Genomic DNA, 27,833 nt, shown 5'->3' on the forward strand with positions numbered 1-27,833 from the left:
TCCCGGCAAGACAGCTGCAGGCAGATGCATCTCAGGTTGAACGCACCGGTTCCAGGAGTCCGCTCTGCCCTGAGCAAAAGGGAAGTACAAAAGCAACAACACCTTGGTTTCGATAGGAAACGTAGCAGTGGTTTGATCTGGCATCCTTTGAACGTGGTGGCCCCCGTATCGCAAAAGGAATGCCAGAAATGTGTTTGTAAAGTCTCCGGATCCCAGCCCGCTGGCACGCAGACTGGGCCCTGCAGGGACGGACAGGCTCCGAGCTCTCAAGTGATGGGTGCCCTCCTCGGGTTCAGCAAAAGCTGGGGCTGGGAGGGAAGGCGTCATCACTGTCCCATACCAAGCAAGAAACTTCGGGGACTGTAGAAAATTTGCAACTTTTCATGCAAGTTTTGCAAATCCAGCAAAGCCTGGATAAATTGCAGGTGCTTAATGACTCAGGTGCCGTGAAGTTGCAGCTGTTCTGCGTCCCAGATCCTTGCTGGGACTGCAGTAGAACTGAATAGCTGCTCCGACATGTCCTGGCAACGACTGTGACGTGAAAAGGCTTGGGCAGACGACGAGTCCCCGATTGCCCCAGTTTTCTCCGACTCAAATAGGTTATTGTCCTTCTCTCCTCCCTGGTGCTAACGAGTTTCCTCTGTAAAAACCCTTCCCCCTCCGATGCCGGGGCACTGATTCTAGAGCTTGCAAAACCACCAGAAAAGCGGTCTCCTGCTGAATTACAATCAGTCTTTTACAAACAGTTGCTCGTGAAGGAAAGGAGCGGGGCGACTGGAGAGCGGGAGGACTAGGAACGGGGTGAAGCACCCTGGGGGAACAACCCCTGGCCCATGGTGATGGAAAGGGACGACGGTTGCTGCAGGCTCTAGAAGCAAGGATGATATTCGTGTCCACTGGTACCACGTGTAGGAGTCTGGAGCCTGCTGAGGTCAGGAGTCCCTCGGAGAACGGAAAACTCCACTGATCTTGGCACTCGGAAGCGAGGGAGCGGGCTTACTCCTTCGGTAGCAATTCCTGGGCATCGTGGCAGCCACCGAAAGAGCTGCTCGCGAGGAGCAGGAGGGCAGCGACTGGCTGCGTAAGGCAGCAGCCGCTGCGTAGCGGTTCCAACCCCTCTTGGTTTTTGCTTCATCTTTCTGCGGGGTTTCCCTTGTCCACGGCGCGGGATTGCTAATTCCTCCAAAGCCAGGAGAGGCCGGTGAGGAGAGGGGTGAGGAGAGGGGGCCGCTCCACCTGCAGAAAGGGACCAAGGGGAGCGGCCGCTCGCTGCCCTTCTGCTCTCACCTGGCCGGGGCGAGCCGTGCCGGGGAAGGAGCAAAAGACGGCCTGCAAAGCAGTGAAGGAGCCACCGTCTCAGCCCAGACTGCCAAACCCTCCTTCCGTCTCAGAAGGGCGGCTCTCCTGAAGGAAAAAGTTGTAGCAGAAAAGCGTGGCCTGAAGTAAACCAATGCTCAGGCAGTTTTATGGCCACCTTGTTTCCTCCGTCCATCCGTTCGCCCTCACTGCAGTATCAACATACGATCTCATACACAGGCAAAATTCCCTGCACAGACTCGTAAAGCCTGGAGCCTGGATAGAAATCCCTATCTGCTGTTCTTTTCCTTCCCTTCCCTTCCCATTTGGGAGTGACACACCCTGTGGGCGCGGGGGATCGCCTACAGCGTGCCTGACTCCGTCCTATTTACTGTTAACGCCGTAGCTGCTGCCTCTCTCCCGTAGCCTTCGCTCAGTATTTTATCAGGGAGGATGGGCAAGAGGGACAACACCGCTGTAGCCTTCTGATCTTCGTATTTCACGTGCTTGTCCTGTTCTTCCCAGGCTGCTCTGGATTTGGGGGGGGGGGTATTTTGGTTATTTTGGCTATTACACCAGTGGCGGCAAGGATCTTTCCCGTGAATCGTGGGACTCGAGGGTCCCTTGCCACGTCCCAGCCCAGCAAATACGCCTGTCGTCCCATCATTCCTTCATCTACTTGTTTCTGCAAGCATCTAACATGTTTAATAACAATAATAACAATAATAACAATAATAACAATAATAACAAGGTATTGGCATTAAAAAAAAAACCAAAACAAACTATTCCCAGGCCACTGTAAAGCTATGCAATTTCTAATGTTTCTTTTTTTTTTTTTTATATAGGGATCAAAATAAGCTACAGTAAGCTTTTATCACTACTTATGCAGCCAGGCCAGAGGAGAACTGAGCAGCAGGCTCCACTTGCTGGCAAACCAAGGGTGACCACAGCGACTGCAGGATCCTCAGAGACGGAGAACGCGGAAGATCTGCAGGAACCTGCTGACAGGGGAACCCTCCGATTCCTGCCCGGCTGCTCCCTGCTCTGCTTTCGAGGCAACTGACAGGTAGGAGGAAATAATTCTGTACTAACAGCGCTGGGACAGATGCCAATTTGCCTGTGAGACAGGAGGTTAAAGGTTGGTTCAAACGAATTCAAATTTAGGCCACTCCACGTTCACATGGCCACCCGAGGAGTGCCAGGACCGACCTGAACGCTGATGTGGCATTCCTGGAAGGAAAGAGCTTAAGCTCCAGTCCTGTTTGAAACATAGTTGGATTGGCAGCAAATACATGCCAAAAAGCACAGGGAGACAACCAATGTTACCAGTATACTTGGTAACTTGTGCAAATCAGAGTTAGGCAAAGATAATTCTAAAAGGTTTTTTTGTTTGTTTGCTTCCCTTTTTAAAAAAAAACGTTTTAAAGTTGTATTTTTTTCCTACTCACTTTTCATGTTCTCTCTGGAAGCACTCTAGCTATAGCCTAAGCTAGCCTTCCTCCCCGCCAAATCCCTCAACTCTTCTTTGAGGAGATCTGCACAAGAAAAAGATGCAGGTAACTTTCCCTCAAAACCCTGCTGGGCTTTGCAGGGCAAGAGCTTCAAACAGGATCAAACATAAAAGGGCCTAAACCCAGCAAAAATCATATCGGTCCTGTGTTAAAAGAAGCTGAATGAGGTACTTATAACCACATACAAAACGGGAAGGGAAGGAGCATTTTGTACTCGGTGGTTAGTTTGCCTTTCTTTGTGGAGCTATCAAAAGACAGGCTTGGAATTGCTTTAGCCTGGCGCGTAACTTCCATTTTGTCCTCATTTAAAGCCCTGTCATATTATGGGGTAGTTCAGACAAGAGAAGACGACTGCTGCATAAAACGAGTTTTATTTTTAGTTCAAGACAGCGGCAGATGGTCCCCTCAGCGCAGCCGGCGAGCCGAAGATCTGGTGATGGGAGTCGTTTTGGTGGGGGTTTCCTCCTCTGTTAATTCTGCCGATAGCTCTAAGAGAGTAAAACGCGTCAACAACCAGCACTCCGCTGCCTTGAACAGGCAAAGCTACGGGCAACCTAAGCAGCGCTCTGAAGCCCTACACGCCATCTGCCCATTAGCAAAGGGTCAGATCTGTAGCCTTTCTCCACTTTCACCCTTTGAGCAAACACGTCCAACGCCTTACCGTCCTCAGAGCTGTTCTCCTCATCACTGGAGAAGACGATAATAGCTTTTTTGGGTGGGGGGCGCTTTTGGGCACGCTTCTGGTTTCGGAGGGTGCGAGGCTGGGGCGTGACAAAATCGTCATCCCTGTTGGCTGTGCTCAGGGGCTGGCGGCGTGCACCTGCCAAGGAAAAAAACCCAAATTAAAAGAAAAAACAGCGAAAGGTAGCAGCCATTCTGACTGTAAGGGTGAGGGAAAGTCCCTAGGTGTCTCTGCCGGACTGCAGGATCGGGGGGAAGGCCGCCGTCTCACAAAAGGAACATACTTGCTGTTGGTTTCTGCTTGGCCGGCTCTGGCATTGGAGTTCCACTGCCTTCCTGGCACGTCTCTGCCGAATCCAGCCCTCGGTTATGGGAGGCAGACAGCTTCCGCTCCAGCTCTTCAGCCAGAGCCTGATGGAGATGTAACACAGTGGGGAAAAAAAGAAAGAAAAAGAAGAAAGAAAGAAGGTGGGGGGAAGAGAAATATTACATCCATAGCAGAATTGCCATCAGGTTCTCTGACAAATTGTTGGGGGCGAGGAGTAGCCTGCTTAACATGGAGAGCTGCAGGGCTTTCCAATCATTGCGCCTAAAAGGAATCGTTTTCCCGGCCTGGAGACTTGCCCCCCATCCTTACTTTAGTCTCAGGTTTGCCGGCTGCTCTGCGGAATCGAGCCAGCACAGTTTGGAAGCAACTGTAGACAGCTGGGTCTTGGAGCTTGTCGGCAAAGCAGTCAAAGTTGTCCTGCAGCTTGTGAAGGCCCCGCTCCGAGAGGGGAAGCAGCGCGAGGCAGTGGGACAGATCCCGATACTGACGCTCCGTTCTGGGAAAGACAAAGATTACCCTTAGCTCTCACGAAACGGGGTGCGTAAGGATGAGCACGGGGGGATAAAGCGTCTCCTGCAGGTGCTTCTGCCCCGCAGAACGTGAGATGCGGGCTGCTGTTACAGGTGCGTTGCAGAGTGCCGCGCCATACCACGCCAACCACGGCACAACCATCTCTGCGTTCCGTCAGAGACGCTGACTGAGCGTCTGTCAGAAAACTAGGAAGGCTTCACTGTTAAACAGTCACTTGTTTAAAAAGCGTCAGAAGTTATTGCCGGCTAGGAGGGAAAAATACACTCAGTGAGGTGAGGACTCTTCTTGAAGGGCCTTATTTCAACTGAACGATAAAAATCCCTGGCTGCTCATTTTTGCATGTTTGAGAGGATGTCAAGCAGAAGCTTTATTTGATGTTCACTCTCTTTCCTGGGCAGTTACAGGTCAGTTACATAAAGAAGGCCATTTTCATTAAGATATAAAGTGAACAAATAACAACTGCTGTTTCAAAGGGGGACTACAGTTAAATTCCAGCAAAAGTTACTGGGGAGGAAAAAAAAAAAAAAGGCAAAAAACCCCCTAGGCAAAGCCCCTCTTATCAATATACACGAAGCAGAGGTCGGGAAGTCTGTCTTCTCTCAGAATGCACTGTCCACACACAGACAGATTGAAAACAAAGCTGCAGCATCCAGGTGCTTCCACATCTAAAGTCTGAACGATGCTTGGCATGTTGCTGTGTTTAGAGCTCCAGAAATGCCTGGCAGGGTGATGGTGGCCACAAAGTCTTTTCTGATAAGCTCCTGTTTTAGCTTGGAGCGAGAGTCTTGCTCTAGGATACCACTAGTTGCATTAAACTGATCATCTTTGTGGTACAGACGTATCGGGGCATTTTAGGAAAGGCTACACATGGCTTACACGCAGATGGTTCTTTACAAACGTGGTGTGAAGAGCTCACCAGTGTTCCTGGGAGGCAATTTTGGAGAGAGGGGCCGCTCTGCGCTCCAGCTCAGGAAACAAAATCCAAATATTTCTGGGGAATATGCAACTCCCCGAGGCAGCTGAGCAGGTCACATGCCCAGGCCCTGTGTACAAACAGCCAAGATAAGCAGACGCAGCTTAAACCTCAAGGGCAGAGCCACGATGATGGAGAAGGAAAACCACAGGAATGGAGGAAGGCAGGGTGCACCAAATCCAGTGGAAAGTAAAATGAAGATACCACTACATGACAGAGGCAGATAAATTTCTACTATCTTACTGGAGGGGGAAGGGAAGCGTACGTCTGCGTCGGTGAAGTTACAGCTTGGGAAAAGGAGCAACAACAAACAACCCCCCCAAAACTCAGGAGGCAAAAGTCTATCCCGGATTCGTGGGATGGGTCCTGCGCTCCATACTCTGCAATCAGCATCATGAGCATCACCTTGCAGACAGAGCAGGGCAAAGGCATAAAGGTAGAGTGGCACAAGCCCTCGAATAAGAAAATGGAGTCCCAGGCAGAGAGTTAGTACCGAGCAGCCCACGCACACAGAACAAGGACAGGCCTGCATCAGCCAGATAGCTGATAGGAAAAAAAACAAAAAAAGGACCTAATCCAGGTTATGTCAGCATTTGTCACTTTGCCACATGAAGAATATGATGGGAACCTGTTACAACCACTGTATACAAGCCAGTTTCTTGTAACAATTCCTAAGAAGCAGACTTGCTTGTCAGGAAAATTAGGATTACAACCCACCTGGCAGTCCGGAATCGCTGACAAAGTTTCTCCACCAAGCTCTCTGTCTGTTTGTCTTTTGTAATATATGGAAAGAGATGTCTGTAAAGGAAAAAAAATGGCAAAGTTGAGAGCCTAGAGAGAAAACCCCATTTCTGCCTCCCCCATGGGATGCCTCCAGCTATCCTATCCAGTGATCAGCTCCAAGAAGTGTCCTCCAAAAGAAGACAAGAGAGCTCTGCGTGCCTCGGCCTTGGTTCAGGAGAAGCTATAAGCATATGCATATTTCAAAGAGTAACCACAGTCCCTGTTAGGGACAGCTGCTGTGACATAACTTTTAATTAAAACTGCATGTTTGCGTAATAGCATCTGCCTAGGATGAAGGAAATCCCGCTAAAGCAAAGACCCTTGCAGGTCTGGAGTGAGAAGTGCTAATGTCTGTGCGGGGTCCGAGGTAGGAGGGACGCTGAAAAGGCTGCAGTGGCGGCTCGTGATCAGCTCCTTCCATCCGGTTGGAAGAGCGTGCAAGACTTCCAGACGATCTCCTCACTTCACAAGTTGCGCTGGCAGACTAGTACGCCTGACAAGCAGACCTCGAGGGGAGTAGGCTGGCATGCAGTATTTTTTTTTTTTCCCCCTCAAAACCGTTCCTGTGACTTTTTTTTTCATTATTAGTTTGCTGAAGGTGTGTTGCTGTATTTTGGATCAATGCAAAAGTGAGCGTTACCTTGCACTAAAGCGGGAACAAAGATTAACAGAATTTAAATGCTAACATGATCCCACATTTTTCTTCGCTTCTTGAGGAACAGAGAGACGTGGACTTTAACACCGTTAAGTACTTCTGCATTTTGCATGATGTCCTCATAGAAATCACTGAATAACTTCTACTTATTAAGAAGGCCCTGCTGGCCTCCCTTTTTCTTGTACCAACATTTCTGCTAACTTAAGCTCAGTCGGGTTGCCGCTGGCCTTGATATAACTGCTCTAAGCACATCCTTGTTCAGTCTTTGTTATGTCTACAACCACCACGCCAAACTTCTTTTCTAAGATATGGAACAGAGACTGTATCCTCAATAGTCCTCCCTTTGCATTTGATCCAGCACCGATTCATCTTTCTTTAAGTGACCGGAACCGTGGCGGCATTCCAGGCAAGGTCTCACCAGCGCTACCAACGCTTCCCTACACGTAAACAGAAATGACTTGACTGCTCAAATAGCAAGTGGAATGCATCTCTAACTTGAGCCACAGCTTTACAAGAGGTTAAACAATTTCTAAACATCCAGCCTTACGTTTGTTCTGCTCGTTTTCATCGCAGTTATTACTGCAACCCTCTCATTCTCCACGAGTCGGTCCTTTAAAAGCGATGCTCCCCACACTACCCCTATCTTTTTTCCACTTCCCTATTCTCCGGTTTGGCAAGCATCAGCCCCTGCGTCCTTCCTAGCCTGTGCTTTTGTCCACCATGGTTTCCGAGTTAAACCGGAGCTTCTCCACAATGCAAGCATTTCATGTAGTGCTACATGGGGAAATAGTTCAGTTTCCACTACTATTCCCTTTTTCCCGTTTAAAGGATATGATGTAGTGTGCTAACTGATGATCAGGTCTTCTTCAAAATTAATTAGCTTTAGACTAATTTGATACCTGTCTACTTTGTTAAATCAACGCTGCCTTTTCTTTTATTTGCCAGGCACCTCCAGTTCTCTCCCTGTATGTTGTCGGAAGTCAGAAAAGTCCACCTATAGCTGTCTTAAGCACACTTTAGTGCAAGTGCTACACTTCTTATTCTCTAGGTCTGTGGTAACACCTCCAGTCTGACATTTATTACAAATTGTACTGAAAATTCCAAAATTATGTCCCATTCTTTTTATACATGCCGCTTTCTTGTTTCTCTGTGATGGTTTGCTTCCGCTTCAGACACTAGCTCCCCCTTCTACGTGTGCTGTCAGTGGCCACATGCCGTATTTCCCATGATTTCCCATTACCCTCCTTACTGAAAGCTGAAGCAAAACATCCATATACTTTTGCAGCCATAAATTATTTTCAGTCTCGATGTCAGCCTCACCAATAGACCTTTTCTGTGCCTTGCAATTCCTACCTGTCCAAAATTCCATCCCTTTTCCTAAATGCACTGGAGTCTCATGGACAGAAAGACTAGTTGAAAAATCACTGGAGATTTTATGGTTCTCTTCAGCCACAGCAATACTTTTGTTTTGTCCAATGCTCCCCTCTGTAATCCACCGGGAGTCAGGCAACTCAGAAAAACCCTCATGCGGTTAAGTTTCAGATATGAGAGGGAAATGTCTGTATTTTACCACTAAAGACATATTTTGTGTTGTCTATGAGCAACCAATTGATTCAACCTCAGATTGAAATATTCCAATATGGCTCTATACTACAGAGTAAGGCTTTCTTGAAATAACGCCCCCCCCCAAAAAAACCCCAAACCCAAATCTGTTACCTTAACTACAGCTTTACTAAAATTGCCTACAAAAATCCAGTAGGCCACCAAAATGACAAAGGTGGCAGAGAATTTAAAACCTGTTGTGTTCTCCTAATGTTGCGCATCCATGTTCCCATGCATAAAGCCAACTGTTTTCCTTTTCTAGAGGGAAAGTCATTTTTTGAATGAGCTAGTGGAAACTCTTTGTGGAGTCTCTCCTCACCCCCAACTATGTGGCTTTCAGCATGACTCCCGTTTCAGGTGCAGAGTGAAGAAGTCAGGTCAAGGAGAACAACTGAAAAAGCATTTTGTACGTGTCACTGTAGTTTCTCTTCCCTGGATCTGGCACCCCCTTTGCATAAATGTAGCCCTGGTCAAAAGACATTTCTTTAACCCCAGGATACCTCATAATAGTGCGGAAGGATTCCTCCTCCACGCCGCAGGTGGGATCTGAGAGACGACTGATGATGTCTGGAAGCACGTTATAGATGGCATTACCCTGTGCAGGATACAAGGTTCTACATGAGATACAGAATTACGAAGGACAGCTCGAGTCAAACCAAATAAGCTGCCCGCTTAAAATTACCTGCTTTCTCCCCACCCCAAATCTACATCAGCTTTTTGAAATGAGCTGTAGACAGCCAGCCAAACCTATCCAGGACACTTGGCTGAAGCTAAGGGGGGGGGGAAAAAAACAACCAGGAAGCTAACAACTGCAACCCTTGGTTTGCGACAGCTCTGCTCTTTGGCAGACTTGGATGCCGTTTCTTTGCTTTCCAACCTTGTCACAACCCAAGAGGAAAGCTTCCTGATAAAGGAAATGTACACAGCAGTTCAGCACAAGGAACTGCCTCCCATCTTGCCTGAAAAGGCCCAATCCAGGTTCCTTTTCCCACTGCTTTTTCATGGTTTTGTCACAGACACTGCAGAGATAGGAAGTCAGTGCAGTCAGGTGGCCGGCTCGGCTTTCCACGGAGCAAGCCAAGATAGTAAAGCCCCAGTATCATTGCAGCTTCTCGGGCAGTAAATCCGAAACTCTGAAGGGCCTGCAGCAGCCTTCATGTTGAACGAACAGCGTACGGGGAAAACGTTGCTACTGTTCTTACCTGCTTGGGCTGTAACTGCTTCAATTTAAGTATCTCAGCGTCACACAGCCAAGAACAACTTTGAAAGGTTTCAGAGATGATGCATTGCCTGAGCCGTAAAGTCAGGGAACTCTGTTGTAAGGCCTAAAGTTAAACTGCAGAAACCTGTTCCCAAGCCGGTGCTAGGCATACACAAGAGAGCAAAGGGACAAAGCGCTGGTTTGCAGCCTGCCTTCCGACGCGAATGGATGACGTCAAATTCAGCGACATCAGGGCTGAAGCACAACTCGTGTTGCAAAATTTCCCTTACCTACCCTCCTCTAGGCAACAGAGAGGGACAGACAGCTGCTCTACACCACTGACACACCTTCTCCAGGACTCAACTCTTGTGTCATTGACCCAGCCCTTCCCCACTCTCGTGAACTCAGGTGCCTGAGCATCCACTTGCCTTGTTGGAGAGTTCACTGAAAAAGTTCTGAGCCACTCCCATGATTGCCTCCTCTGGGTCTATAAGCAGAGTCGCCATTTCGCTCACTTGGCCCTTCACCTTCACCATGTCTTTGAGGATGAGGTGAGTCATCACCAGTCCAGCCGTCTGCCTCACGCTTGGACAGGGGTCCCGCAGCCTGGCAGAAACGTACAGTTACCGCAGAAAGCGGCTGAGCGAGTATCTCTTAAGCTACCGATACCCACGACAGCCTGCTCCACAGCCCAGGTCTGTCATCTCCCTGCACTCACACCTTCAAACTTGGTTTCCTGGGTCATTCTCACCTTCCGGAGGCCCAGTGTCACCCTTCCGCAGAGCTCTCATCACCCGTCGTCTCCCAGCAATGAGCGTGGCATTACCTGGCATAGAGGTGCGATGTCCAAGGCTCCACCAGGTTGGGGAAACGGATGGCCAGATCTCCTGCTGCAATAATGAGGTTGGATCTCACACCAGGCAGAGTGGACTTCTCCAACATAGTGAACAGCAGGCGCAAGTGGGAATCACAGAACTCGGAGCTGACGAGACAGGGTACAGAAAAGAAGGCAGAGATACCAAAATTCCATCTCTCAGAGAGCAGCGAGACAAAAAAAAAAACAAACCAACCCAAAATCTATGAATGATCTTTTGTGTGTGTTCTCTCCACAGGAAAGGAGTCGCAATGTTTGCTTGCGCTTTAGTACGAGGAAGGCTGGGAAGAGAACACCGGCACGGCGGGGCATTACCTGACCATGCAGACCTTGCCAAGAGCCAGGGCTGCGGCAGCTGAGAGCGCCGGATCACTGTAGAGCCCAGGGTTGTTGCAGATCTTGAGCACCAGTGGAACAAAGGCAGAGAACAGGTGCTTGTCTAGAGAGCAGGGATAAAGACCGCAAGCATGAGAGCGCTGTTTGCGCGTCCCTTTAAAAACAATTTATCCCAGAACTCCTGCAGACTACAGAAACTGGCTGACTCACTTTCACCATTGAAAAACCACCTCCAGAGAGGCAGAGCGAAGAAACAGACAGCCTACGTAGAAACCGACGCTGGACAAAAATGACAGTGTTTCCTTCTGAAGGAAACAGCCTTCCTTCTTCTGGATCTGTTACCCACCCTACCCGTTCTTTCGCACGGGCAGACGGAGCCCGTGCTCCTCGGTGGCAGCCCCACTTACCATCGAGAAGTTCTGTCTCACAAATACTGCGGATGAGCTCGGCCTCGGTGTCGTCGGCTGAGGCTCCCACAAGGCCCAGCTCCTCCTCCATAGTGGTCTCGTTTCCCGTGCTCTGTGCAGAAAGAAAGACGGTAAAAAAAGATGACAGGCAACAATAACCCCTTCCTTCACAAAGTACTCTTCTCTCGGGCGAGAGGTGCATGCCTGTTGCCAGCAGCATGACCAGAGTTGAGAACAACAGACTGACGGAGAGTTTTATAACCCGCTTTTCCCCCGAGAACTGAATGAAGCTGCGAAGGGTAGTCCAGGATTTGCCAGTCCACGTGCCACAGACCACCAGTGAAAAGAAAGCCTAAGCTACTGAAGCTATTAAGCCAAGACATAGGACACATCTGCCATCAATGCCCGAGTCCGGCACAACTTAAGGGACGTGCAAATCCTAAAAGCGAGAAGTTCAAAGCGCCCTTTGAATTGCTGGTCTTGTGAGCAAGATTATGGGAAACCTTATAGCAAGGCAAAAGCAACACGAGGGAAGAAAAGAGACACGGGCGTTGCATGGGGACCAAATCTGCGTCCAACTGCCGCTTCTTGGAAAATCTCATCGTAACCTCCTCCTGTGTGGGAAATGGTGGTGACGCTGATAAGCAGGGTGGGTGAGGAAACGAACTACGAACTTCTCTGGCGCTGTAGGCGTCTAATAGAGACTGGATACCTAGGGACACCCAACTTTTTTCTCAATTCTTACCCAAGCAAGCCAGCCTCGCTACACTCTGCAAGACGTTCTGAGGTAGACCTAACCAAACAGGGTATTTCTATCATACAGATCCCATTAAGGCGGCTACTATTAAACTTCCATCGTTACTACCCGAGAGAGGATAGGACCCCACCAAGGTTCCAGAAGCCCTTTTCCAAAACTCAGGGCATAAATGGGTGTTCTTCACCACTAGCAGCAATTGCTAAAGATTGCACTGGTAAGAAAGGAGGGGATGAGTGGAAAGGAAATGTTTGCCTGAAGCAGGAAGATAAGCGTAGCCAGGACATCACCCTCCATTCCCACCCCTCTGCCTGTTCAAAACCCATGAACAGTGAGAGAGTTTGATTGAACAGGGTCATTCCAGGACCTCGGCTCTCCCTGTCCATCCTGACCAACACATATCCATTTCTATTCCCAACGCGCGCATTACCCTGGACCTCATGCATCCGTAGGAGCGCATTCTCCAGAAGTTTGCTGTGGCATTAGCTGGGACACTAAAAGAGCTGCCTGCAGGAAAAAAAACCCCTAGGTTCTCACCCGGGGTCTCCGCTTCTTCGTGCTGCCGTCAGAACACTTCGTGGATTTCTCCTCCTCTCTGAGGATGCGGCGTCTGCGTAGCTCTGTGCTCACTGACACTTCCAAATACGCTACCTGCTGCAGTGCCACCTGTCCCACAAGGGACACCAGGTGCGTCAGCAGGAACGTGGGGAGACTGCTAGTGCCATCAGAGTCTCTGCTGGGAGAAACCCCTGGATCTAGTGCAGAAAAATTACCACAGTTCAGTGCTGATCCAGACCTCTTCCCCCATCAGTTACTGCCAAGTCTCACAGACTCCTTCACGGCACTCGCACCCTTCCACGCCAACACCTCCACTAGCCCCTTGGCTCCGTTCTCCTCCTGCAGCTACTCTAGGCCACCCAATCGCAGCACCAGAAATCACGGGTACAAATTTCCTTCACCAGCTTTTTTTCCTCACCAGCTTTCTGCTCATCATCCTCCTGCAGCTTCTCCAGAGCTTGCTGACTGCACGCCTGCAGGATGTGAGCGCATATCTCCTCTGCCCCTTCTGCCAGCTGGTAGATGAGCGTTACCGCTGCCTCCATGAAGGGGATCCAGTGACCACTTGGCTGGCCAAAGCCTGATGAGAAGAGGGAGCCATGTACCATGCGTACCGGCAACAACACAGGCTGTCTCACAGCCCAGCTCCATCTCCTGCAAACCTGCTGCTGACTTGAGCTCACCTTTACTCACAGTCTCACTCAGGCACCCAAAGAGCACGTGGTTCTGCGGCAGTCGAAAAGGCGCGTTGTTCCTCCCCAGCGCTGGCTGCAGAGAGAACAGATGAGTTACTCTTACCACGCAAGAGATCCCCCCCGTGCCCTTCCCGGGACTTAACCTTGCTCCGTGCACAATGCTCATATCAAAGCCGCGCCGGGCCCACGGCAGGGACAGTCAGTACTGCTCTGCAGCTAAACACACAGCAGGGACATTACCGTCGCTTTGGAAGGCACGGTGGCAGCACTGGGTGGGTTTAAAGCTTGGCCAAATTATGATCCCAGGCCAACCCAGGCAGTTCCACTATTTCACCTTAAAGCAAAACAACTCTTTTGAAATCTCAAAATGACTCTTTTTAACCCTGATATTATTTACTCCTTCTCCAGAATGACCGAAGAGGGAAACCTTTAGAGCATCTTCAGAGTTATCGACAGTAAGTTAACTAGATGCCCTTGCCTAGGGGTACTCCAGAACCGTGAGGTTTTGTTTAAAAGCAAAATATCATCAGTAGAAATAACAGAAGATGGCTCTGGATCCACCACCACCGCACACTCAGGCTGTTGCATATGCTCTCTCAGTCCCACCACATTTTAGGTTGGGAATAAGATAACCCAGAGAACTACTAAACCAAGTATGACAATGCCCGAGATATCCCAGCATGTCCGTGGCTGCCTGATCAAGATATACTCGACCAAAACAAGCTCCTGCTTGAGGATTTATCAGCTTTCAGTAGCTGGAAACAAAATTTCTGAATTCACTACAACCCTAGTCTCTGTACTGAATTTCTGGGGGGGGGGGGTGGGGAAGGAAGAGCTACCACAGTCATTCAAGTATCTACAGTTCAGTCCCTTCTCCCATACAAACTTAACTTTAAGTCAACCTAAAATTGAATTACAACCGTCTTCAGAACATTTAAGAATGCTGTAACACACATTAATTCATGAAGGCCCTGCAGTAACGTCCCCCGTGGAAGGGGCAAATGCAGAATGACGGTGAATGAGGGCTGCTTTTATGCTGGAACTCCTGAACCAAAATGCCCTAAATGCTCGAGTCGAAAAACAAAGAGGTTTTTTTTCCAAGTGCATTAAAAAAAAAAAAAGTATAAATTGTTCCCCAGACAAAGAAGCCATAGACCATTGTGTTAAGTACAACATGGACAGGTTTGAAAACCTTCCATGTTTTATATTCAGCTGTAGAGCTGACAACTCCCAAATATCAATTAATAGGGAGGGCAAAAGAATCACACCACCAGAAAACAGCAGTAGAGGAAAGGGCTTCACGGTTGAGGAAACACAAATCGGCTTAGAACTGGGAGTCTGAGGAAGAGAATTGAAAGAAAAACAGATTTTCTTGTGCACTGAACTCTTTACTAATTTAATTCAGCCTGTTGCCTAATGAAAATTCTTTTATTACATGTTCACTGATGTGTGCTAAGCTTTCCAGACAGTGCTGCTGAATGGTCACAACCTACTTAATTTCAAAATCAGTAAAAACTTAATCACTTCTCTCTTTTCTCAATACAAACCATTTCCCCCCCTTCTTCATTTCTGGATAACTCTGTTTCTGGATGACCTCAAGAACAAGCTGAGAGTCTTACCTTAGGGTTACCGGCAAGTTTGGAGATGGCGTTGCATACTTCTTGAGCCAGGCAATAGTCTTCACATACCTTCTCAGACAGCCCTACTGTCACCAAGACATCCAGGTTGCTACCTACGATCTCTGGCTTCCCTCTGTGGAACGGAAGGGAAATACTTTTCCACCTCCTGCTCAAACCACTGCCTTCCCGAGGGCACAAGGAGTATTATTTTGTTGAGGTGAGAGACACGGTCTGCGTGGCTCAGCCCACAATCACCCAGGATGCCAGGAAGCTCATTGGTGGAAAAAAAAAAAATCCATCCAATAACTCAAGATACAGCTAGGCATATCTTGAGCACGGGCATATTGTCTCTTTGTAAAGAAAGGAGATTCTCGACGCTTCTTTCTTATCAGAAAGGAGCAAAGCTTAAAAGGGTAAGACAAAGTAAAATCTTGCAAAACAGAAAAGAGTCCGGCAGCTCAGGACTGATGATGTGTGACACTTCCTCCCCTACTGTGGGGGACAAAACAAACCCAACAACAACCCCTCCCAAAAAACCACGCACACACACACCTCCCTTTCTACCCCTGAAAGGCAGAATTATGCAGGCCTGGCGTGAGGAATATACAATTATATTTTTTATATATATATATATATATATATATATATATATATATATATATACACACACACTAGGTGAAGAAGGCAAGAACAGAATCGAATGTATTTAAAAAGAGAATCTAAAAAGTTCATAACGGGCATCTATAGGACAAAAGCAAAATCACCTCCCTTAGCAGATCTGTGGAGAAGGCAACACTGTTCTTATTTCGCAGGCGCATATCCATGGACTTGACACAGGATCTCATGGGATACCCTGGAAACCTACACTTTTCTTTAAATTCCATGGTTTTAGGGAAGGATATTAATTTTGAGACGATGTCTACAATTCTGCTGCAAGTATGTGGGATGGGGTGGTAGAAATATCTTGGAAGGAATATCTAATCCTCAAATTGCAGAACTGGCTGTAAGCTCCAGAAATGGCTCCAACTCTAGAGCCAAGAGCTTTAAGATCATCATCATGCAGACCTGGTTTTGACTGATGAAGGACTGAAGTAGGAAGAGCAAGAAGAAATCAGCAGGTAAGCTAAATGCCAAAGGGTTTCTGGGCTGGGAAACTGAGGAAATGAACACCTTATAGTGCAATTACACTCTTTTTGGCCCCAGAAAGGGAAGCAGATTCATTTCCCTCCATGGTAAAGGCTCCAGACATCTCTACTCAGCAGCTTCTCGCTGTTCTTATCCAAACACAGACAAAGCTGCAGAGTTGTGACACAGTAAACCCTGAGAAGGGATGGATGTTCAGAACACAAAGAAAGTAATGTCATCATACTCATTCCGAGACCGTGCTGGTGGGACCCAGCACAACTACGTTTAATTCCAGGCTTCGTTACCCCATGACCTGGTTACTAATTCTGAAGCCGCGGAACAAAGGGTCAGCTGATGCAGCACCCACAGTTCTTCGATAAAAATCAACTCCCTGTACATCCTCCTGCTCACAGAATTAGACGGGGCCCTGGGCTCACCGTGCCATCATCCCCAGCAGCATCACAGCGGCGCGGCGTTCTAGTGACGAGCACTGGGATTTTTCTGTGAATCGCTCCCAAAGCAGCTGGATCACAGCAGGCTTTATTTCATCTTTCTGCACAAACTCCGAGATCTGGAAAAGAAAGGCAATAAAACAAGGAGGGGGAGGCAGAGGAGGATGGACTTCAAACCAACAAGGACATTACAAAACTACCATTTTAATATAACAGACATCTAAGATCACAAATACAGTCCGAACCCAGGCAAGTACTCACTATTTCTTCTAAGCACTGTATCGTTCCTAGCGACGCATCCACCATGATGAGAGAGAGAGAATTCACCAGGCCCTGGGCCCTGGCCCTTTGAAGGGGGGAAAAATAAACGAAAATCATTTTTAAAAAAATTAAAAGGTAAAGAAAAAGCAACCGTCACAATTACTTTCCTATTCAGAGAGCTGAGGACACCTAGTAGGTAACAGAGCTGGTCCCTGGGGACAGGAAAACTTCCCCCTCCACAAGCTGGAGTTCTCCAAGAAGAAATAAGCAGCAGCGAGCGCTTTTTATTGCCGTGATGGTAAAAATGAGGGTGAGGTACGGTGCATCTCGCCAGGGATCATGCTTATCTTAGTGAACGTGTGTCCAACAGGATTTACATGTGGGCAAGTGCTAAGAGAAAAGAGCGAGTGCCACAGCAGAGAGGAGACACGGCTCCTCTCTAGTGCAGAAGAAACAAGCGTGGAAGCGGTACCCAGCTCCCACCCCCAAATCCTCAGTAAGGATCAGCAACAGACCCCATTAACATCCTCATCTGCCACGCGTAGAGATTTGTTACAAAAAGATTTAAGATCGGTCTGAATGAAATGGAAATAGAAATGTGTGTGAAAGCACCCAAACAATAATAATATCTAAACTTTATAGCACGAGGGATAAAGAAACGGCGTATACTGAAAGATCAAGGACACGACAGTAAGAAAAGCAGTCAACACTGAGGAATGTGGCGCTTGCATCAGAAGCGGAATGCCTACGCTCGGATAAGGCCACAGCACGCGTGACTTGTCAGCAAGAGACCTGAGCTCTGGTAACAGAAAGATAGGCCTAACTTTAGACCACACCGTATACCCATTCCTCTTATTATCCCAACGGGATGAGCGGCTACAGCCGTAAGAAACCTAAAGTGAGGGAACAGACATCAGGCAACAACTTTGCCCAGAGGGTGAAGACACTTAGACACGGGATGACTCCATAGCAACAGTTGACTCCCAAAGGGCTTGAAAGAGCAAAAAAAACCCAGTTCCTTGTTGTCCAAAAAAACCCAGTTCCTCGTTGCCAACCAAGAACCCAGCTGACAGGACAAACACTCACAACGACACCCCTCGCTCCCTGTCACACAGGCCCTGCCCAGATCATTTGGGCACACGTATCTTGGTGCAGTGCCTTGTACGAGAGTGACATTTATGAGAGCGCTAAGCGTGAGTGCCCGGTAACAGTTTCATTTAAAATAATTCTCGTTTTCTCCTTCCGTAAGGTCTCACATGAAGTTTTGCTGCATGCATTTCCTACACCTGAACACTATGACGAACCAAAAGAAGCAGCTCAGCAGTAGGTCCCACAGGAAGACTGGGATACTCAGATACATAAAAACACCTCGGAACTGCACAAGTGTTGGTAACAGCTCAAAGAGAAAGCATCTTTACTAGTGGACACAAACTTTATGTTTCAGCTCAGTATGAAGCGCGGCAACTGTTATTTCTCTTCCTGTCCATACCCAATTCCCAACAGCTCCCCAAAAGAAGAAACGGGGCGGGGGGAAGAAAATAAACCTGATTAGGAAGAGCCATACCTCTCCGAATCCCCGCTGGGGCTCAGATAGAGCCGCCTGTAGGCGTTCAGCACGGCCTCCTTAATGCCAGGCTCTTTTGACCATATGAGGGGGAGCATCCTGCGGACTCCGAGCAGCGCCTGGGGCACACCAAACTGCGAGACTGTCACAAAGAACTCAATGGCTTCCTGCACCACTGCAGAGAGAAGAACGGTTGCGTTAGTGCAGTTCTTCCCTAATCCCCATTAGGGAGGCCATTAAGACAAATTCATCAGCGTACTGCTCTCACAGCAAGCCCCACAAGCATCTAAGATCACTGCTGCTGTCTGCAGAGGGCTCAAGTCAGAACGGGGTCACTAGTACAAAGCAGTAGATGTCCTGGAGGAAAAGGGTACAGGTTAACAATATTACAGCTAAACATAACGCCATACATTTAGGAGAAGAGCACAGAGACCGTGTCTGAGAAAGAACAAAAATCTCTTCTGGGCAACAGTAGCTTTGGGGAGGAAAAAAAAAAAAAAAAAAAAAAAAAAAAGATCTCATGGTCACAGCAGATAAAAGCAGCTGAACGTAAGTACCGGTGCCATGCTGTAACCAGAAGCGCTAAGCTATTTGATGTACAAACGGGGTAAAGAATAATGTATTTGGGTCCATCTTGACTAATCCTGAAGTATAGCGCCCAGCCTTCTGCTTGTAAGACAAGAAAAAAAAAAAAAAAATTAAGGTGGAGAACATTCACAGGAGAGCCACAGTAACGATTAGAGGGATTGTACAACGAACAGCTCATAGAGTCTGACCTCTGGTTCGGTGGGAGCTTACACCAGTATAAGTCTCAACTTATAAATCTGAATAAAGATCCCCTATCAGACATGTGTTTGTACCTAGATAAGCTGGTGTGCTTCCTCCGCCCCCAGCGACACCAGAGGATACATATTTGCAACAGAAAAAATAAAATGAAAGCTTTAAAGCTGAAATCTTTAATTAAACAGTCTAAATCTGAGCACAGACATCCCTGACCACTACCCCCTCACCCAGCAGCACACTGTCTCCAAACAGTGTCTAAAAATGTCTTGCCTGTCCAGATACCCAACTTGCCTTCCTCACACTACAGCATAGGACAAGAGGCAGCTGGGAAGTCAGTAAAAATCTGAGCAACCATAAAAAAAATAACCCAAAAGCCAAGTGTTTAAGTGTCAGGTGAGGGGCACCCTCTCGGCCTTTAACTTCAAATGACCTGTAAAGACACGGAACTCAGGAGCGCCATTTTTGTGTCCTCCATAAATTAAGTCATTTTGGTCACCTGGCTTTTAAAAACATTTTCAACCTTGATATTTAAAACATGGATTCCTAAAAAGCCCATTCATGCCCTAACGCAACCTCTTCATGATGCCCATTTAGACGGTGCTTGCTTTTCTAATATTCTGGCAGTGCCTGTGACATCTGCTCAGTGAGGAGCAGCTCCTCCAACCTTTTCCCCTTCCCCTGGAGCTCCACCACTCCCACGTCTCCTCTTCAGCAAGGGGAAAGATCTGGAAACTCTGAACGGGGGAGAAAAGGCCCCATTGGCTACTTCACACACCTGAGACACAGTTTTCATACATCATCTTGCTGATCAGGCTCAGGGCTTCTGTGATTTTCACTGAGAAGTTGTAAGCATCTTGCAGGTATTGCACCAACATCTCCTGTTTGACCAGCTCCGTTTGAGGCTGCTCCTCTGGTACAACTTCTTCAGCCCGAAGACAACTGTTGCCACGTGGAAGATCCTCGCTGTTCTCACCTGGGCACGAACCTGCACAGCATGAACACTTGTTTGTGAGCAGTACCGAAGGCACAAGAGAAACAGGCACGCTTCAGGGTATTTTAACCCTTCTCTCTCCACCCCATAGTGACAGTTTCCAAGAGCCAGGAGACAAAAATCCAAATTCTGCCATCAGACTTAGCTACAAAGACAAAAATCTCAGCACGCTGTAGAGCAAGTTCCAGTACTACAATGTGATGCACCAGAGAAATGCCAACTTAATACGGGGGTGGAGAAGGGCATGGTCCAGTTGGGACTGGACTTTAACTCCATTAAAATGCTGAAGGGGTTAATCTGAACTTGATGGCTCCCCAAAGAGGGATGAGGCCCTAAAAGGGAATCAGAGCAGAGCAGGGAGAAGGCAAGCACTACTACTCTCTAGCAAAGTTTGTGCAAGTGTGGAGAGCTGACAAAGTTAAGAAGATTAAATTATTTAGACGGTAGCCTTTTGATAAATAATGAGCTCAAGGGGATTGGCTAGGAAACCTTATTCTGAAACAAACACCGAAGATAAAGCATGTGAAGTCTTAAAAATACGCCCAGAGGCTTGAGCCCCAGCTAAGCAAGGCTTTGCCTAAATGAGATATGTGGTCGAGGCCACTAAGGGTAAGCGTTACGTGCCACCACCTGTTGAGGAAGCAGAGCTCCTGACAAATTCAGACAGGACAGAAGGGTGCGAGTGGATAACGTTGGCGTCACTCCCCTCAGCAGATATTATGTCAGTTAAAGCATCAGAAATGCACTTCTAGCGGGAACATGGAACTGTCTCAACCAGAAACGAAATAACAGGAGTAATGCGATCTAGGGAAAATGCCAAGCCATTAGATGAGCAGATGATCCAGAGATGGCGCAACTCCATGAGCTGTCACGTACACACAGACTAAGCCCTGTGGGTTAGGAGGGACAGGGCGTTCCAGAGGATTTTGGTCTAGCTCTGGCATCAGCTTGGACTTAGGGAAGAGACGGAGCAATCTGAAGTAGTTACCTGTGTAAAGTCTCTTCATAACACCCAGGATCATTGCCTCCTCGTTCTCCTCTGCGGGGCCACTGAAGGGCTCCTTCCCCTGGAAGCGACACAGGGCCTTCTGCGTAAGGCGGGCCGCGCTCCTGGACAAGGACATTGCCCAAGAGAAGAACATCAGCAACCCGTCCGGGCAGAACACAAGGGAAACCATCCAACTTTGCCCTGAGCACCTGGGAAAGCAGCTCCTGCCAGCATCTTGTGCTGGCTGCCCACGTCAATCTCTTCTACAGAGTAACGTTACTAGAAAGCATCCCTCTACCCTGGAGCTCAAACCTTTCTTGAACAGAGAATGAGAGACTGAAACATCCCTTGGGATAAATACAAATCTCAAACTACAGAGCCTTCTTACTTGTAATTCAGCTTCCTCAGCAGCCCAGTGATTTGCTCCAATGTGCTCTCCACCGTTCCCTCAACTTCCAGCACCTCCTCTTCCCCTTCCTGCAGAGGTTGGAAGAGCTGCTGTGTGGCAGCCCTGACTTCTGGCAGCATCGCTTCCCACTCTTCCTCTGGGGTGATCGCTGGAGCTATTAAAAAAAATCCAAGAGGGAATGAAGAATACTCAAACGAGACCTTAAATGGGGAGAGAAACGCATCTGGACCTTAGGAATTCTACTTTTTTTTTTCCACAGGCAGGCACCATTCCCATTGCCAATCCCACCCAGACTGCAGGAAGAATAGACAAGAACTCTTTGGCATAAAAAAAAAATCACTGGGGGTAAAAAAATGACAGGTAAAAGAGAACTATCGTTTGCTATTTATTGTTTTGTAGGCAGCACCAGGTCCAACTTAAGCAAGTTTAAATTAATATCTGACCAAAATTATGGCTCAGGCAGTCCTTAAATGGTTGAAAATGGAAACCCACGAGGGTGTTCATAGGTATTTTTGGTTCTTACCCTGAAAATAGGATATTTAGCTAACTGGGCTGTTGATCTAGATATGGACATTCATATTGTCCTTTTATAACACTGCTGTATGAAAGACTGTTGTGAGTTTAATCCCAGTTCTCTGGCCTCACCGTCTCACACGAGTAAGATCCAAGACAAAAGCCACCAAACCTGGGAGCAAATTTAAGATGAGGAAAAATAAGCCCTGGTACGTCCTGGGAAGGGGAAAGAGGAAAAAGGGAAATGACCTGCTGTAGATCTGGCACGGTCCCTCATTTCTTGCAGTTTCTTTACTTCTTTCTTCAGTGGCTCGGCCAAGTCAGCACAGCTTAACTGAAGATGCCAGGAAGAGGAGGAAAGAGATGTTACTTATCCGCCTTTTTCTGAAATGCTTGAATTCTCCTTTCTCTTCCACTCCCTGCTTTAAGCTGTCAGTCCCCTCAGAGAACCCTGGTTTTGGAAACTGGAATAGTAGACTCTGGCCATCATCCTAGAATGGGAACTGCTGTAAATTGCCAGTATGAGGCTCAGAAGGTGCAGCTAAACACAAAGAGCTGCAGCTCTGTGCAGAATGTTTTAAAAGACTAATTCTGATCCTAAGGAAAGAAACCCCACAGCAGATTCAAACTGCTACAGGTTTTTCCACAATCAAATGCATCCCTCCTGGCCTTCAGCATACCTACCGATTACACCAAGCGAGGGAAGAGCCAGAGAAAGCAAAATCTGAATCTGGGAAAACCAGAAATCTCCCACCCGCAGAGTGAGAGGCTGCCCAAAGGCTGCTGCCCTGGCTGTAGCACACTGCGGATATTCGGCCTGCAAACAGACACCTAGCATATCCATCCCACCGGTCGGAATTACCTTGCAGGAGAAGGGGTTGTTGGACAAAAACGCAGCCAGGAGCTGGATGGCATTTTTAACTACTACCACAGATTTGTCTTTGAGACGCCCCACAGCCAGCGATACCACAGACTGAAACTGAGTCAAAGGCAGAACCTAGAGCACAACGAGAGCATAGACAAAGTTATCAAGAAGGCCTAGAGACTCACGAGAAGTTATTTTACTGCAGACATATGAATGTACTACAAGGCAAGAGATTACAGATTTATAGAAAAGTCTGGGCCTGAAGGGACCTCTGGACATCATCTGGTCCAACCTCTGTTGAAAGCAAGGACTTAGATTAGGTTATCCAGGGTCCCATCGAGTCGAGTCTTAGTATATCTAGCGAGGGTGATGTTTTCCCACACCAATGTCCAAAAAGAGCTTGCGTACTGTGCTCTTCCTTCTAGCCCGTGAAGCATTTAACTTCCTTCTAGCCTAGAGCAGCATTTAATTTTTGTTCCCCAGTTCCCTCGCCCCTAGGATCTTTGGTCTCTTGGGAAAAAGGAATTGCAGACGCACAGGACACCACCTTTCTCTGTTAAACTTCAGTCTCTGCAAACAAAGAGCAGGCTGACAGAAAATCCCTTAGAAGAAACAAGGGAACGGATGACTGAGGCAACGCCATTTCCCCAGCACAGACTTACCTTGCGTTGAACGATTCGAGTGAAAAGCTGCAGCACGCGGCTGCGCACAAAGCCGTTGATGTCACAGACGTGGGCCTGCAGCATGTTCAGGAACTGGTCCCGAGTGCCACGGGCAGCTTCCTCCAGCTGGTCACCATTCAGCACCTGCACCAGCGCTTCGGCCATTGCTGCCAGAATGGCATTTCGCATCATATAACTCTGCAAAAAGAAGAGTTGCTGAGCCAGGAACAGACAAAAAGACGTGACTTGATATGCGAAGTGCCGGGCTCCAGCCTGAAGTGAATTTCTCCATTACGGACTTTGTATTAACCTTGGGTGAACACGGCTGTGCCTGCAAGACAGCGTAATGCGACCCAGCTAGGTCCACAGAAGCCAAGAACTGGTATGAGAAACACTTATGGCTTTTAAGGGCAGTTTAAGAAAAGGTAACACAACGACAAACTCATTAAGTACTGAAGAACAAGGGACAACAGCTGGGATCTCAGACCAGTAAGCGGTCTCCCGTTCTCTGGTATCTGGGAGTGACCACCAGACAGTAGATGTCACGGTTTCTGTTTGCTTTGCGTCTTGTAGGTAAGGGCAGAACCTATTCCAAAGGGCGGGTTTTGGCTACTTGATCCTTGCGAAAGAGATTCTGTTTTCAGACAGAAAAACTGACTAGCAGCACCTCCACCGCTTGGCTTCTCCAGACAGGTAATATTGTAGAAATGTACCTCCCCATCCAAGTGATGCAGGAGAACGCTCATGTTGGATAGCACCAGAGCTGGAATCTGTTCAGCCAGTTCAGTTATAAAGGTAGCGTAACCCTTGATTCCAGAAGCATCACGGGCCAGATCCTGCAGACATTTCTGTCCGATTTCCCTGCACAGAAAGACAAAACAAGGAATAGGGTGCCTCAAGCTGCTAGTGACAGAAGGACAAGCCTCGGGGTGTTTTTCTCACCTTAGCAATTCGCCCACCAGGGTTTTCAGACCATACTCCGTAGCCCAGAGGCTCACAGCCTGTGCAAACACCGGGGCTACATGTTCAAAGTGCTGCAGCATCTGTGTGATCTTCAGAGTGGCACCTTTGGCACGTGAAGAGGAAGAAAGAGGTCAGGGAAAGTAACTGGGAATGGCTTCAGGAAGAAGGCAGAGGAGCAGGAACTCACTGAACATATGATCATAGTGAATCAGAGCTGCAGCAAGCAGATGTGTCACAGTGTCCCGTGTGGCCCGGTACTTCTGAAGACCGATACTTGGGTTCTCCAGGATACGGTAGCAGCTTCCTGTCATTAAGCTAAAGCCACAGAAGAGAAGCAGTGAGCCTCACTGTCACAACTCGCACCACCGTCATTCTAGCACACTGCGCTATGCAAACGTTTCTCTCAAACCAGAGAGATTCTCCACTATCCTTAAAAACCTGAGCAAACAACACCTGAAGTTGAGAGGCCTACACGAGGAAAGGAAGAGGTTCCTAAACACATCGCTTTTGCCGCAAGATGGTTTCCTCAGTTTCCCAGCGATCTGCACCCCGCTGAGGGCTGTAATGCCACCTCACTGGCAGATTTAACATTTAACCTTCCCTTCCAAAAAACCACCATCACCCATCCCACCTCTACACCCGCTCCATCCCGTACCTGACAAACTCTTCTTCCACCACCAAGCCACCCCAAAGCTGACGGAGATCCAGCTGCAGCAGCTGTGTCAGCAGCCGTAAGAGTGGCTCCCTCTCCTCTTCCCACAAGGATCCAGGGGTCTTGGTACGGTTCTTCTTGTTCTAGAAATGTTATGCGATGCAATACATCAGCAGCTTGACAACAGAAAAAACACCATCACCACCCTGCTTCCCTCAAAAAAGAAAATGACTGTTAAATCCTACAGCGTTAAGAGACATACGGCGAGATGCGCGAGAAGCTTATACGCCCGCATCGAACGGCCGTTGCTGTCATCTTTCACCACAGAAGGGAACTCTTGAGAAATTACTGGCACGCTAAGTACCAGCCAGACACCGAGGAGCGAAACAGAGAGGCCTGGGCACCTGAGGCCCTGCTGGTGTTTAGACACGTTGTCCCTTTGGCTGTTTTCCCTGTACAGTTTCACAGAAATCCCAGCATTCCACATTACGCACTGCTCTTGTCAGCATCGTGTTTAAATAAATCCAGCTATAACATCTGACGGATAGCACAGAGTTCAGCAAACTTACACGTTTTCTGCTTTTATCATCTTGTTGTCCTCCCAGTCCCCTCGCCTACCTTCCCACCAAGATCCGCCTCCAGCAAACTACTCTTGCAGGTTTCCATTTCAAAGGCGTCCACCAGGCCGGTCAGCAAATAGCAGTTCATCTTGAGAGCGTTGAGGTGAGCGACGCGGTCTGCGCGGCTCAGCCCAGAATCACCCAGGATGCCAGGAAGCTCATTGGAATGATGGGACACCACTGAAGAGAGGCGGAAAGTCGTGAGGACTCCTTGCCAGGCCCCTCAGCCATCCTTTCTTTAGAGACTTTGAGCAGTCATCAGATTACCAAAGACGTGTGCTCACATCTCACCAGCTGTAACGTGGGCTACCCCCTGCACCCCAAACCTCAGGCGCGCTGTCCTATCCTATCCCCGCAGCCCCCCATCAGCTCAGAGAAACACTCGCTCGGAGCTGATGCATACCACGGATGTGTTTTCCAGGGATGCGGGGAAGGGGATTTTCTGTCGGCCTGCCCTTACAGCGAACACGCACCGCTCTGCATTGTCCACCAAGATTACAGACCCGTATTACAGGAATGGGCTGAGGGTGCAACCCAGCTGGTCAAGTCACATTAGCCTTTATATCATCATTGAGCTGCCGAAGGAGAGCAACCTCTCTATTACTCCCGCTTCAGCTGGAAACAGCCGATACCCACCCTGCATCATCAGCTCCAGGGCATCCTCCTTGACAGCAGTCCCCACAGCTCGGAAGTGGCTGCAGGGCAAGCAGAGGGCATGAGAGCAGCGAGGAAACACCCCCAACAAGAGGCGTGAGCGCCCGGGCGCAGCAGCCTCTCCGCAACCCTCCCCGCTCCCGCTGTCCCCGGGGAGCCCCGGCCGCGCTCCCCTCGCTCGGTACTCACTGGAGCAAGCTGTAGAGGGAATCGAAGTGCTGCAGCACTGCCAGCGCGCCCCGCGCCCGGAAGGCGGCCCGGAAAGCTGCGGGGAAACACGGAGAGGAGCGGGGAGGGGGAGTCACGGCCCTGAGCCGGCGGCGGGAGCGGGCCGGGCCGGGCGGGGTGGAGGCTTACCCGTGAGGGCGGGCGGCAGCTCGCGGGCGGGCAGCACCTCCTGCACGACGTAGTGCCCGGGGCCGCCGTCCCGCAGGAGGTCGGCGGGGGCGAGGGGCAGCTGGAACTCCCAGGCCGCCGCCATGGCCCCGCCGCGGCCCCGCCGGCCGCCGCCGCCTCAGGCCCGGGCACTCAAACCAGCGCGCGCGGGCCGCGCTCGCCCCGCCTCCTCCCCCCCCCGCCCAATCAGCGCCCAGCAGGGCAACCGCGCGCCAGCGCCTCGCCCAATCGCCGGCTCCCTTTTCCCCCTCGTCGACCGTTGGCGTGACGTCACCGCACCGTCCTTCCACTTCCCGACGGCCCCAGCGGGCGGAAGGGGCCGGGCCGGAGGCACCGGGGCGGCGGCACCGGTCCCGGCCCCGCCCGCGGGGTCACCCCAATGGCGGCGCTGGTGCGGGCGGCGGGGCGAGCCCTGCTGGGCCGGGCCGCGCCCCTGCTGGGCCGGGCCGAGCGCAGCCTTAGCGGCGGCGGGAGCCGCTGGGGGCCGGTGCGGCCCGGCCTCCCCGTGCCCCTCTCCTCGCCCCTGGCAGGGCTCACCCGCGCCTTCCGCATCAAGGAGCCGCCGAAGCCCAAGCAGGTGGATCGGTGGACGGAAAAACGGGCCTTGTTCGGGGTCTACGACAACGTGGGGATCCTGGGTAAGGCCCCGGGGCGGGAGGGCGGACCCACCTGCGGGCGAGGGGCTCCTCCGACAGCGGGAGGGCGGCGGGGAGGCTTCCTCCAGGCCCTGGCTTCGTTCATCCTCTCTGCTCTGCCCTTCTCAGGTGACTTCCAGATCCACCCGAAGAACCTGATCGTGGGGCCCAAGTGGTTGCGAGGCTGGCGGGGGAACGAGCTGCAGAGGTGCATCCGCAAGAAGCAGGTGGTGGGCGATCGGATGTTTGTGGAGGACTACCACAAACTCAACAAGAGGATCCGGTACTTGTACAGGCGCTTCAATCGTACCGGCAAGCACCGCTAGGAGCGACCGTGGGTTCGGCACGCGGAGCGTGGTTTTGTGGCGTCGCGGTCAGAATAAAGGCAGCTTTCACACAGTTGGGTCCCCGGTGCTTTCTGCAACCTTCGCTGTGCGTTTCTGGTCCAGACCCGAGGTCCTGCTGCCACTCCAGGCCTGGGCTCCTCTCTGCCAGT

The 27,833-nt window shown here is 49.5% G+C and overlaps 2 protein-coding genes across 5 annotated transcripts; one reads left to right on the forward strand and one right to left on the reverse strand.

Annotated features, from left to right (window-relative positions):
- Positions 1-27,497, reverse strand: NCAPD2 (non-SMC condensin I complex subunit D2; the record flags this gene model as incomplete). Of its 4 annotated transcripts, none has more annotated exons than XM_082332212.1 (31): positions 1-69; positions 3,469-3,627; positions 3,773-3,899; positions 4,126-4,312; positions 6,038-6,118; positions 8,861-8,955; positions 9,990-10,167; positions 10,388-10,591; positions 10,751-10,874; positions 11,179-11,290; positions 12,470-12,687; positions 12,909-13,070; positions 13,174-13,258; positions 14,805-14,937; positions 16,367-16,500; positions 16,643-16,727; positions 18,207-18,381; positions 19,765-19,974; positions 20,969-21,090; positions 21,357-21,531; positions 22,140-22,224; positions 22,753-22,887; positions 23,418-23,615; positions 24,131-24,278; positions 24,360-24,483; positions 24,568-24,695; positions 25,036-25,175; positions 25,651-25,832; positions 26,289-26,347; positions 26,496-26,571; positions 27,372-27,497. In XM_082332212.1, the coding sequence occupies 29 exons, from the start codon at positions 26,296-26,298 to the stop codon at positions 32-34; spliced, it is 3,954 nt and encodes a 1,317-aa protein (XP_082188338.1). The 4 variants fall into 4 exon arrangements, with proteins under 4 accessions (XP_082188338.1, XP_082188339.1, XP_082188337.1 ...); XM_082332213.1 differs by lacking the exon at positions 1-69 and adding an exon at positions 3,213-3,295 and having other exon boundaries at positions 10,388-10,543; XM_082332211.1 differs by lacking the exon at positions 1-69 and adding an exon at positions 3,213-3,295.
- Positions 27,009-27,736, forward strand: MRPL51 (mitochondrial ribosomal protein L51). Its single transcript, XM_082332248.1, has 2 exons — positions 27,009-27,340; positions 27,467-27,736. Exons 1-2 carry the CDS (start codon positions 27,082-27,084, stop codon positions 27,661-27,663), a joined length of 456 nt encoding a protein of 151 aa, XP_082188374.1. The 5' UTR covers positions 27,009-27,081; the 3' UTR covers positions 27,664-27,736.
- Positions 27,737-27,833: the final 97 nt, after the last annotated feature.

This window comes from Platalea leucorodia (assembly GCF_965183815.1).
Source record: "Platalea leucorodia genome assembly, chromosome: 2".
In the NCBI taxonomy this organism is placed as follows: domain Eukaryota; kingdom Metazoa; phylum Chordata; class Aves; order Pelecaniformes; family Threskiornithidae; genus Platalea; species Platalea leucorodia.

Bases quoted from the DNA above. Each gene is read 5' to 3' on its own strand.
- MRPL51 (XM_082332248.1), top strand. From the start codon at position 27,082: ATGGCGGCGCTGGTGCGGGCGGCGGGGCGAGCCCTGCTGGGCCGGGCC. The intron at 27,341-27,466 runs GTAAGGCCCCGG...TGCCCTTCTCAG, and splicing joins CGACAACGTGGGGATCCTGG to GTGACTTCCAGATCCACCCG.